Below are 13,213 nucleotides of genomic sequence, written 5' to 3'. Positions count from 1 at the left end.
AAAGAAAATGTGGCACATATACACCATGGAATACTACACAGTCATAAAAAACAGTGAGTTCGTGTCCTTCATAGGTACATGGATGTATCTGGAAACCATCATTCTCAGTAAACTGACACAAGAACAGAAAACAAAACACTACATGTTATCACTCATAGGTGGGTGTTGAACAATTAGAACACATGGACACAGGGAGGGGAGCATCACACACTGTGGTCAGTTGCGGGGGGCTAAGGGAGGGACAGCAGGGGTAGGGAGGGATAACGAGGGGAGAAATACAAAATATAGGTGATGGGGGAATGAAGGCAGCAAACCACCTTGCCATATATGTACCTATGCAACAATCCTGCATAATCTGCACATGTACCTCAGAACCTAAAGTACCATTTAAAAAAAGAGAGAGAGAAAAGGTCATTGTTTAGCCTTTTTTTGTAGGACTTTGAAACTGTTCTAAGCAACTCAGTGCTAATTTATTTCTTTGTTATTTTCTCTGCATTCCTCCAAACCATTTTCTATCATCCTGATATCTGATCCCTATTTTCTTATGAAAGTTCCTCTTCCTGCTATATTAATTCCTTAATCACCATTTGAACTGACAAGTGACTTTTTATGCTTAAAAGCTTAGAGGTTATCTGAGCTACTACTTTTAGGAGCACTAGATACACAGTAACCTAATATGGTTGTGGAGGTTTCAAGGCATCACATTGGAGAGGGTGCCGATCATATCACAGATATATTAATAGTATTTTTGAATATTTTAATAATTTTCTGACAAACGCAAATGAAGTGTCCTGAGGAAGGGGTGTTGTCTTCTGTTTTGCCAAAGAGTTACATCCCAGCAGCACAAGGGTCCTGGCCTGGCAATTCATATCCACAAATACATTTTCATAGCTCATAACTGTGTGTTTCTCATCAAAATGGACAATTTGGGCATTTTAGTAATGACCATTTGGATTGTTTTCCTAGTTGTTCTTCCAAGGTAATTTTTATTTATTTATCATGTTACATCAATCATCATAGAGAAATGTTCTTAAGACCACAATTTATCCAACCTGAAATTTCATGCTCTAGCTAGAGAAGGTGGGCAGATATGATGTTTTCAACTTAACTACATTACACTGAAATTTGCTTTATTAAAATAAAATCACTTAGAACACCTTGTTCTACAAGTCAGAAGACTGGAGTTCTGTTTCCATCTCTGCCACTTAATAGCCATATGAACTTTGCTAAGTCATATAAATCTCCCCAAGCCATTTATTTCATCTGTAGGAAGAGTATTAATACCATGTCTAGTACACATAGGGTTAATTTAATGGTCAAAATCCATAAATGGTCTTTATTGTTATGGTCAAATTGAAAATCATTGAAAGGTATTAAATATTTTTTAAATAGTGTATTATCTGTCTTTCTTTTCAGCCAGTGTTTAGGTTTGTGTGGTATGTGAAAAACTAGAAAGAGTCGATGTGTAAAGAGGTTCCTTAAAGAGATAGGCCTTACAGCCATCAGTGATGTGGGTTTGTTCTTGTTGGGCTAATCTGCAATCCTTCAGATACTTCAGAGGTAGTTGTCCATTCACCGAACTGCTGGCTTTTGAGTTTAAACCTTAGTGCTTTAAAGGTTTATTTTCAAGTATGCAGAACATTTCCTTTATGTTATTACAGTTTTCTGCTTTGCAGAAAGTAAATACACATGTAGCTTTAGTAAGACTATTTGAAAGAGTGACTTTTGATCTTTAAAAAACTGTACATGCAAAGTAACTCTTAATGGCCTTTGGACAATCTAGTAGCCTAACTGCACACAGGAAATAGGGTTGCCTGTGTTCTCAGGCTCTGGGAATGGCATTTAGAAAACACAGACCAGGGAGAGAGCTGGTAATGAAAGAGCAATGAGAGTGTATAGCACCTGTGCCTGGAAGCAGAGGCACAACTTGGCTTACATAAATGGAGAAGGAATGAAGGAAAGATCCTGCAGTCTCTTGGTGTGACATGCTACTGAAATTCAGAATCATGGCCTTGCCTATACAAGGAGTAACAATAATCATGTGGCCAAAATGCAGAATGAAAATAGGCTAAGCTGTAGTTTGGGCCTAGGTAGGCAGCCCTAGTGAGTCTAAGCCAAAGGGATTCAAAGTTCCGGCAGGGAAATGCATTAAGGGCCTTCCCTTTCCTCTCTGGAGAGAGTATCCAGCTAGACTAAGGCTCCAGGAAAGACTTCCATGTAGTGATGAAGGAAGTTCTGGTAAGGGAACTCAGCCACACGAGCCAGCTGGAGGGAACAAATTGCAGGAAGCCAAGAGATACCAGAGGTCACATCTGGACTATCCTTCCGTCTTGGAGGGGCTAAATGGGAAAAAAGCCTAAATATTAAAGAAAAGGGCAACTTGGTGGTAAAAAGGTATGATCAGATGAATTTTTATCTTGAATTTTTGCTAGGCCTATAGGCAAGGAAAAAGAGCAGATCATACTCCACACAATTATTCGTCGGAGGGTTGTACCGTTGTTTCCTTCCTCTTCTTCTTTTTCAGGTCCACGGAAAGAAAAGGCATATGAATAAGTGCATCCTCTCTCTTAGAGACCTTAAAGTGGCCGTCGTAGAGGAAATACAGTGCCTGGTACAAGAACTGAAGAACGTTCAGTCGACTCTTCACGTATCCAAGCACATACCCATTCCCAAAATTCCTCAGATACACCCAGAAGAAGTTCCAGAAAAGAGATTTCAGTATGATGAAGAAACTCTCCTAAATTTTGAGCAACAGCGTATGAAAAGTATAGATGGAAAATCCCCCCAAGTGGAACAGACAGGGTCTGGAGGCCCAGGTGGAGGATTCCTCAAGCTGTCTTCTGGAAAGAATGGGGATTTGGCAACCCGAGATTCAACATCTAGATCATCAAGGGCATCTACGTTCAGCCTAGATACACCAAAGTTTATGGAATTTGAAAAGGCAGAGCCAACGGATGTGGAGCTGGAAATTATAAAGAGGGATGAGATTAAACATGTGTACATGCAACAGTATTTGGTCAACAGGGTAAGGGGTGCACCTGTTCCTAGTTATAGCTGAAAGAGAGAAGAGAAGGGGAAAAATTGGGTCTGGTTTTTTTGTTTATTTATTTTAAATTTCTCTGCATGAACTTTTCCCAAACCCTGACCAGCTCACCACTCAGTGATGGCTTGGCTTCTTCCCCATCCTTGGCCTTCTGGAAATCATTGTGGTCTTCCCAGAACTACAGAGCTTTCAAACTTTTTTTGTTTTGTTTTGGAAAGCTGACCAAGAGTGAAGGGCAAGCCCATGGTTTAGTTACTTGGCATCTAACTGAAGTCATCGTAAAGGGGAAGTGGAGGAGCAGCTTTTAGATGATGGATGGAACATAGTTAAAAATTTTCCAGAGAAACAGGGCACCCTCTGCTTTTCACACCATCCTTTGTCTCTAATATGTGGTTTGTTCCATTAGTAGAAGTGTTTATGGTGATTACTGGGGTTGAGATTGTTCTGGAGCTGGAACGGCAACTATTTTTATTTCCAGGAAAATCAAGAGTAGACTAGGGCCTGTTGGGCGGGATGTTCTTTGATCCTGAAAGAACCTTTCTTGGATAGAGAACTCTCTGCTGCACCATGTGGAGTCCCCTTCCTCAGTGTGTCTTTCCAGCTCCACCCTGCAATGACACTGTCAATAGCTTCCCAGACATCTTCTTCACCATTATCTCTTCTTTGTCCAGTCCTGTTTTCTCACCATTTTTGCCTCTCTCCACTTCATCTTTTCCTCCCACACCTTTCTGAGTTTTCTATCTGTGCTTTTTCCTTTGCTATTTCCTTCTACCTGCAATGACTTCCTTCGAGAGCTGAGTTATCATTCAAAGCATGGCCCGGTTCCAAACCTTCTCCAGCATTTTCCACCCACATTGCATATGCCCTCCTTCTTTCCAAACTCCAGTTTCACCTGTAATAAGCATCTCATATTTTACACTAATTTTCTTTGCTGCTTCATGGGTATTAGTTTTATCTTGAAAATTAAATTATACAATCCTTGAGTAACAGGCCACATAGACTTCTTCTGATTCCTCCACATTGTCTAGGACAATGTCAAACATATCATAGATATTCAGTCAAAGATTTTGATTGATTTAATTGTAACTAGTTTATTAATTTGACAAATATTTATTGGGTGTTCTATGTGCAGCGACAGTGATAGATAGGATTAGGGATACAACAATACTTAAAGACATGTTCTCAATCCTCACAAAGTTTATGGGCTATTGGGGTTAGAGAGAAAAAGCAAGTGTAATCCTTACAGACTTGGAGACGTATTCAGTTTAGTTTAAGAATGGTGTTGCACTGAAGAAAATATAGGCCTGCCTCTAAATAAATTCAGGAATAATTCAAGTTTGTTAAACAAGCTTTAAAGGGGAGCCCAAACATGTAGTCTATAGCCATAGTTACATAAAAGTTCAGTTTTTTCTTCTCTCTCTGCGTTTTTTTTTTCTCTCTTCAGCTCTTTAAATTTCTCTAGTAGTTTCACTCCTCCAAACCCACAGATCTCTTTCTCCCCTCAGCCCCAGTCTGAGGCCTCACTTACTATAGGCTTTTGACAGTTGAGGCCACCTATCGTATACAAACTAATGAAAAATATGGAATGGTTCGTCTCTTCCTATTGTTCTAGTTTCCTCAGGAGAACCAGTCCTTGAGGCTCTCTCTTGGCCTCTTCATCTCCTTTGTGGTGCTGCGGGGGAAAGCTGTACCAAAATCAGAACAAAACTGAGGACTTAAAATTAGTAGGACCATAATGAAATAAGGTCTGGACCAGGACTTGGGATTCTTAAGTTCTTATCGGGAAAACTACCTTTGACCTTAATTACTACAATCTTATAAAAAGATTGAACAGGTTTTTTGTGGCTTCATGATTATTTTATCTATTTAAAAATATTTACCATTCTGTAGGTTTGACAATTTTCAACATAAGAAGTTGAGAAACATATTTATTTGTGCTTACTATATAAAAGGGATTGTAGAGATACTGTGGAGAATGAAGAGGAGACAGAAACACCACCCATTCAGAGAGCTCATAAGCTACACAGTACAGCAAGAAGGGCATTGATTGATGGCTTAGTCAGTGGTGAAGAAATAGCTGGAAGGACTATAGTTACAGAATTCCTACCACTTAATAAATTAATTTATGTAAATTTAATGTTATTAATGAATTTATTTTTGTGACTACATGCACACACACTTCTCCATCCACGAGGACATAACAAAAAATGATTTCATTTTAGTACTATTAGATAGTTTAAAAATGCATTTATCTAAATCTTCTAATACATCCTCAAATCTTTTTTCCATCTCAGATCAAAGAACTGATTGTCACTTTTGATGCAGAACTCCGTCTTCTTAGACATCAGAAACTGAAACTAGATACTCAGATGAAATTATCAGACCTGCACCACATCACCTTATTTCAGGAAATGCTTCTCCTGAAGAATTTTGAAAAACAAGAGAACATACTTCAAGAGCGTGTTAATTCCTTAGACAAAGAGGAACAGTACATGCAGGTATCAGTGGGAAGAAGAAATTTAGCTGGCTACTCCCTTGGTTGTGGAAAAACTTGATTTCTTTTTCTTCTTAACTCAATTTTCCCCCTTTTTCTCGCCCTCATCTCTTTCTTGTCTTCTTTCCCCCCCTCCTTTTTCCTGTTATTCCTACCTACTCTCCATCTTTAGTATTCATGGTCAAAGAGAAATGTTCAGAATTTTTAGTGAATTGGGTCTGATATTCTGTAAGATAGAATAAAATTTTCAAAAGTGAGCCTTTGATTGTGCCACTCTACCCCAGCCTGGTGGGCTGGGGTCCCTTAAAAAAAAAAAAAAAAGTAAGTTAGATATAAAATTGTGTTTTGATTATGTGTTACCCTTATGAAAATAACTGAAAAAGGAGCTGGTGAGTTTCCTAAGTATGATAGCTTCAGTGTAATATATGATTGAATATCATAAGAAACGAGGTTCCTTTATTTGTTAAATTTATATATTTAAATTATACTAGCTTTGTTTTAAAAGAATAAGACAAAGCTATTAAAGCGATACTATATGCTAAATAATAACATTCTTTTTAAGGTATATTAACTTCACTAGAAATTATATGTATCTTTGTTTTAGTTATATATCAGTACAAAATCTCTTGGTTTTGAGACTACACATGCAAAAATATTAGCTGACATCCACATATCACAAAAAATTTAAATTTAATTTAGATTTTGGAAGAAAACTTAGCACTAAAAAGCTGATCTTTCTAATTCTGAACTGAACTGGTTTTTACAAAAGAATTATAAAATTTTAGGCCGGGCGCGGTGGCTCAAGCCTGTAATCCCAGCACTTTGGGAGGCCGAGGCGGGTGGATCACGAGGTCAAGAGATCGAGACCATCCTGGTCAACATGGTGAAACCCCGTCTCTACTAATACAAAAAATTAACTGGGCATGGTGGCGCGTGCCTGTAATCCCAGCTACTCAGGAGGCTGAGGCAGGAGAATTGCCTGAACCCAGGAGGCGGAGGTTGCGGTGAGCCGAGATCGCGCCATTGCACTCTAGCCTGGGTAACGAGAGCGAAACTCCGTCTCAAAAAAAAAAAAAAAAATTTAACCAATAAATGGATGGCTTTGCAAACATCAGAAATATAAACTTCTTTTTTTTTTTTTTTTTTTTTTGAGATGGAGTCTTGCTCTGTTGCCAGGCTGGAGTGCAGTGGCACGATCTTGGTCACTGCAACCTTCGCCTCCCGGGTTCAAGCAGTTCTGCCTCAGCCTCCATAGTAGCTGGGATTACAGACATGTGCCACCACACCCAGCTAATTTTTGTATTTTTAGTAGAGACAGGGTTTCACCTTGCTGGCAGGGTGGTCTCAATCTCCTGACCTCATGATCCGCCTGCCTTGGCCTCCCAAAGTGCTGGGATTACAGGCGTGTGCCACCATGCCTGGCCAGAAATGCAAACTTCTTTTTAAGAAGTTTTAAAAAATATTTTGTTAACTGTAACCTTGCATTGTAAAGCACATTGCTCTCTGAACTTGGTTTATCAGAAATGTTTATCATTTGTCATTGTTTTTATTCATTTAGTGGAAAATAAACGAAACTCTTAAAGAGATGGAAGAGAAAAAGAATGAAATCACCAAACTCCAGGAGCAAGAAAAGGCACTCTATGCTGGTTTTCAAACAGCCATTGGAGAAAACAATAAATTTGCAAACTTCCTCATGAAGGTTCTAAAAAAGAAGATTAAACGGGTAAAGAAAAAAGAGGTTGAAGGAGATGCTGGTTTGTATTTCTTTCTTACATATGATCCTATTTTCTCTCATTAACATGAAATAGAGAGTAACTAAGGGACCTATTAGATACCCTATTTTCTTCACTATAACACAGACAATGTAGAGACACTGTAGGGGTTAAAGAGGAGAAGACAGAAACCTTAAGGTCTTCAAACACTTGGAGTTAATCTGTGTGTGTGGGTGTGTGTGTGCGTGTGTTTGCACATGTACCCATGTGTTTTTGTGTGTCTGGTATGAGTTAACATAGTGTAGTTTAAGTTAATAAGCACATCTTTTATGTGTTTATTTGCCATATGTATATCTTGTTTGGTGTAATGTCTCATTTTGCCTGTGTTTCAATAGGATTGTTTGCTTTACTGTTGAATTTTCAGAGTTCTTTACATATTCTATATATTAGTGCTGTGTCAGATATATGGTTTGGAAATATTTTTTCCTTGTATATAGCTTGCCTTTTTCATTTACTGTAGTATCATTTATTGAAAAGGTTGTCTCTCTTCAGTTGAATTGCTTTGATCTTTGTCAAGATCATTTGGGCATCTTTGTGTGGATATTTCTAGGTCCTGTATTCGGTTCCATTGATCTATGTGTCAATCTTTTCACCAATACTACAGTCTTGATTATTGTAGCTACATATTGAGCCCTTAAATCAGGTAGACTAATTCCTCCTACTTTATTATTCTTTTGTAAAATTGTTGTAGCTGTTCTAGTTCCTTGGTATTTCCATATTTTAGAATAATCTTGTTTATATCAATAAAAAATCTTGTTGGAAATTTGATAGTAATTGTGTTAAAAGTGTGTATTTAATTGGAGACAACTGGTATCTTTACTACATTGAGTCTTCTATTACAAGGCACAATATGTCTCTATTTATTTAGAACCTCAGTTTCTTTGATCAAAATTGTATATAGTTCTCAATATATAATTTGTGTTGTTAGATTTACACATATTTCCTTTATTAGTGATTTTAAATGATATTGTATTTTTAATCTCAGTATCCTCCTGTTCAATGCTACTAATAGATTTTTACATGTTTAGCTATATCCTGTAACCTTACTTATTAGTTCTAAGAGGTTTTAGTAGATTCCTTAGGAATTTCTATGGAGATGATATTATATTGGTGCAACAGTAATTGTGGTTTTTGACATTTCTTTTAATAATGGCAAAATAATTTCACCTAATAATTTCATCTTATAAATAATAAAATGTTGGCAGTTTCATTTATTTCTGATCAGTATGCCTATTTCATTTTCTTGCCTTATTGCATGGCTAGAACATCCAGTACTATGTTTAAATAGAGTGCTGAGAGCTGACCTTCTTGCTTGATTTTCAATGTAAAGTATAATGTTACCTGTAGGTATGTTATAGATACTCTATTGAGGAAGTTCCTCTCTGTTCCTCTTTTTCATGAATTTTTATCATGATTGGTGGTGGAAATTTGTCAGATGCCTGTCTACATTGATTGATGATCATGTGATTTCCTTTTTAGCTTGTTAATATGATAGATTACCTTGGCTGATTATGGATTATTAAATCAGAATTGCATTTCTAAAATAAACCTTCCTTGGCATGGTGAGAAATTCCTTTTATATATTGATGACTTCTATTTGCTAATATTTCATTAAGAAATTTTTCTCTATATTCATGAAGATTATTTTTCTGTAGTTTTTCTTTTTTGTACTGTCTTTGTCTGGTTTTAGTATCAGGATATACTAGCTTCATAATGTGAATTAGAAGATTTTCCTTTCCATTTGATTTTCTGGAAATCTTGTGTTGAATTGGTGGTAATTATTCTTTAAACATTAAGTAGAATTCTCCAGTAAAAGTATTTGGACTTGAAGATTTCTTTTGGGGGAGTTTTTAAATGGCAAATTCAACTTTCTTAATAGTTACGGGGCTGTTCAAATAATCTATTCCATATTGGGTGAGTCATGGTAGTTTGTGGGTTTTTTTGAGGAGTTGGTATATTTCATTTAAGATGCCAAATTTATGCATGAATAGCCTTATCTCTTTAGTGTCTACAGGGTCTGTAGTAATATTACCCATTGCATTCGTTTTTTTCTAAAAAAAAATTCATCTTTTATTTTAAATACAGGGGACACATGTGAAGGATTGTTACATTGGTATATTGCACCCAGATAGTGAGCATAGTACCAAATAGGCAGTTTTTCAACCAACGCCCCCCTCCTTCTTCCCTCACCACTCTAATAATCTGCAGTGTCTAGTGTTCCCATGCTTATGTCCATGTATGCTCGATGTTTTTCGCTCTCACTTATAAATGAAAATATGTAGTATTTGGTTTTCTGTTCCTTACTAAGTGAATTCGCTTAGTATGATGGCTTCTAGCTCCATCCATTTTTCTGCAAAGGTCATGATTTCATTCTTTTTTATGGCTGTGTAGTATTCAGTGGTGTACACATAGATTTTTTTTGTCCAGTCGGCTCCTAGGTTGATTACATGACTTTGCTGTTGTGAATAGCGTGGTGTTGTGGTTTGACTGTGTCCCTACCCAAATCTTACCTTGAATTGTAGTTTCCATAATCCTCACATGTCATGGGAGGGATCTGGTGGGAGGTAATTGATGGGGGCGGTTACCCCCATACTGGTATCCTTGTGATAGCGAGTGAGTTCTCATGAGATCTGGTGGCTTTATAAGGGGCTTCTCCCCACTACTTCACTCTGCACTTCTTCCTGCTGCCATGTGGAGAAGGGCATGTTTGCTTCCCCTTCTACCATGATTGTAAGTTTCCTGAGGCATCTGCAGCCATGCTGAGTTATGAGTCAATTAAACCTTATTCCTTTATAAATTACTCCATCTTGGGTACGTCTTTGTTAGCAGTATGAGAACAGACTAATGCACATGGCAGTGAACATGAGTGCACATATCTTTTTGGTATAATGATATATTTTCCTTTGTGTATATGCCCAGTAATAGGATTGCTGGGTCAAATGGTGGCTCGTTTTTAAGTTCTTTGAGAAATCTCCAAACTGCTTTCCACAGTGGCTGAACTAATTTACATTCCCACCAATGTTGTATAAGTGCTCCCATTTCTCCATAGCCTCACTAGCCTCTTGTATTTTTTTGTTTTTGACTTTTTAATAATAGTTATTCTGACTGGTGTGAGATGGTATCTCATTGTGGTTTTGATTTGCACTTCTCTAATGATTAGTGATGATGAACAGTTTTTCATGTTTGTTGCCTGCTTGTATGTTGTCTTTTGAGTAGTGCCTGTTCATGTCCTTTGCCCATTGTTTAATGAAGTTATTTGCTTTTTGCTATAGATTCTGGATATTAGTCTCTTGTTGAATGCATAGTTTGTAAATATTTTTTTCCATTCTATAGGTTGTCTGTGGCTAGCCAGTTATCCCAACACCATTTATCGATAGGAACTTCTTTCCCCATTGCATGTTTTCATCAACCTTGTTGAAGATAAGATGATTGTAGGTGTACAACTTTATTTCTCAGTTTTCTGTTCTGTTATTTTGGTCTATGTATCTGCCTGTTTTTGTACCAGTACTGTGCTGTTTGGGTTACTATGACTTTGTAGTTTGAAGTTAGGTAATGTGTTGATGCCTCCAGCTTTGTTCTTTTGCTTGGGATTGTGTTGGCTATTTGAGCTCCTTTTTGGTTACATACGAATTTTAGAATAGTTTTTAGTTTTTTCTAGTTGTGTGAAAAATGATATTAGTAATTTGATAGGAGTAGCATTGAATCTATAGATTGCTTTGGGAGATATGGCCATTTTAATGATATTGATTCTTCTTATCTATGAGCATGGTATATTTTTCCATTTATTTTTGTCATCTCTGATTTCTTTCAGCAGTGTTTTGTAGTTCTCCTTGTAGAGATCCTTCACCTCTTTGATTAACTATATTCCTAGGTATTTCATTTTTATTGTCACTATTGTAAGTGGGATTATGTTCTTTATTTGGCTCTCAGACTGTACATTATTGGTGTATAGAAATGCTACTGACTTTGTATTCTACAACTCTGCTAAAAATATTTACCTGTTCTAGTAGCTTTTTCATAATCTTTAGGGTTTTCTAAACATAGAATCATATTATAAGCAAAGAGAATTAGTTTGACTTCTTTTCCTATTTAGATGCTTTTTGTTTCTTTTTGTTGTCTGATTGCTCTGGCTAAGACTTCCAGTACCTTGTTGAATATAATGGTGAGAGTGGGCATCCTTGCCTTGTTCCACTTCTCAAGAAGAATGGTTTCGCTTTTGCCCATTGATTATGATGTTGGCTATATGGGTTTGACATAGAGAGCTCTTAAAATTTTGAGGTCTGTTTCCTTGATGCCTAGTCTGTCAAGGATTTTTATCATGAAGGTATGTTGGATTTTCTTGAAAACCTTTTCTGCATCTATTAAGATGATCACGCCTTGCTTTTAATTCTGTTTATGTGCTGAATTATATTTATTGATTTATGTATGTTAACCAAGCTTGCATCCCAGGAATAAAGCCTGTTTGGTCATGGTGAATTAACCTTTTGATGTGCTGCTGGATTTGGTTTGCTTGTATTTTATTGAAGATTTTTGCATCTATGCTCGTCAGGGATATTAGCTTGAAGTTTTATTTCTTCATCTTATCTCTGCCAAATTTTGATATCAGATGATGCTGGTTTCATAGAATATTTTAGGGAGGAATTCCTCCTGTGATGGTATCAACTTGATTGGATTGACGAATGCAAAGTATTGATCCTGGGCATGTCTGTGAGGGTGCTGCCAAAGGAGATTAACATTCGAGTCAGTGGGCTGGGAAAGGCAGACCCAGTCATAATCTGCCTGGGCACCATCTAATCAGTTGCCAGTATGGCTAGAATATAAAGCAGGCAGAAAAATGTGAAAAGACTAGACCGGCCTAGCTTCCCAGCCTACATCTTTCTCCCATGCTAGACCTTTCCTGCCCTTGAACATCAGACTCTAAGTTCTTCAGTTTTGAGACTTGAACTGGCTTTCCTTGCTCCTCAGCTTGCAGACAGCCTATTGTGGGACCTCGTGATGTGTGCGTTAATGCTTAATAAACTCCTGTCTATCTATCTATCTATTATCTATCTTCCTAGCTAGCTAGCTAGCTATCCGTCCTTCCTATTAGTTCTGTCCCTCCATCCATCCATCCATCCTATTAGTTCTGTCCCTCTAGAGAACCTTGACTGATACACCTCCTCCTCAATTTTCTGGAATAGTTTCAGTAGGATTGGTACCAATTCTTCTTTGTATGTCTGGTAGAATTCAGCCAAGAATTCATCTGACCGAGGGCTTCTTTTTTTTTTTTTTCATTGTTACATATTTTTTATTACTGATTCAATTTCAGAACTCAATATTGTTCTATTCATGCTTTTAATCTCTTCCTGATTCAATCTTGGGAGATTATGTATTTCCAGGAATTTATCCATTCTAGTTTGTATGCATAGAAGTGTTCATAATAGTCTCTGAGTATCTTTTGTATTTCTGTGGGATGAGTTGTAATGCCATCTTTGTCATTTCTAATTGTACTTATTTGGATCTTCTCATTTTCTTTTCTTTGTTAACCTAACTAGTGATGTATCAGTCTTGTTTATTTTTTGAAAAAACCTCTTGGTCACATGAATCTTTTGTATGGATTTTTATATCTCAACATTAAGTTCTTCTGTAATTATAGTTATTTATTTTCTTCTGTTAGCTTTGGGGTTGTTCTTTGTTCCCTTAGTTCCTTTAAATTAATTTGAGATATTTCTAATTTCGTGATTAAGGCATTTAGGGATATAAACTATCCTCTTAACACTGCTTTGGCTGCATTCCAGAGATTTCAGTATCTTGAGTCCCTATTTTTATTGGGTTCAAAAAATTGTTTAATTTCTATCTTAATTTTGATGTTCATTGAGTAGTTCTCCAGGAGCAAGTTGCTTAATTTCCATGTCTTTGTGTAGT

The 13,213-nt window shown here is 36.9% G+C and overlaps 1 protein-coding gene across 1 annotated transcript in view; it reads left to right on the top strand.

The window, feature by feature from the left end:
- Positions 1-7,201: 7,201 nt before the first annotated feature.
- Positions 7,202-13,213, top strand: part of LOC110567868 (cilia- and flagella-associated protein 44-like) — a 30,544-nt gene continuing 24,532 nt past the window's right edge. The window contains exon 1 of the mRNA XM_064374611.1: positions 7,202-7,291. Within this exon, the coding sequence (XP_064230681.1) occupies positions 7,286-7,291 (6 nt within the window). The 5' untranslated portion in view covers positions 7,202-7,285. The remainder of the gene's footprint in view (positions 7,292-13,213) is intronic.

The sequence above is a fragment of the Aotus nancymaae genome, unplaced genomic scaffold, assembly GCF_030222135.1.
Source record: "Aotus nancymaae isolate 86718 unplaced genomic scaffold, 86718_ANA_hifiasm-v0.15.2.pri h1tg000011l, whole genome shotgun sequence".
Lineage (NCBI taxonomy): Eukaryota > Metazoa > Chordata > Mammalia > Primates > Aotidae > Aotus > Aotus nancymaae.
This window is presented reverse-complemented; position numbering and strand designations above follow the sequence as displayed.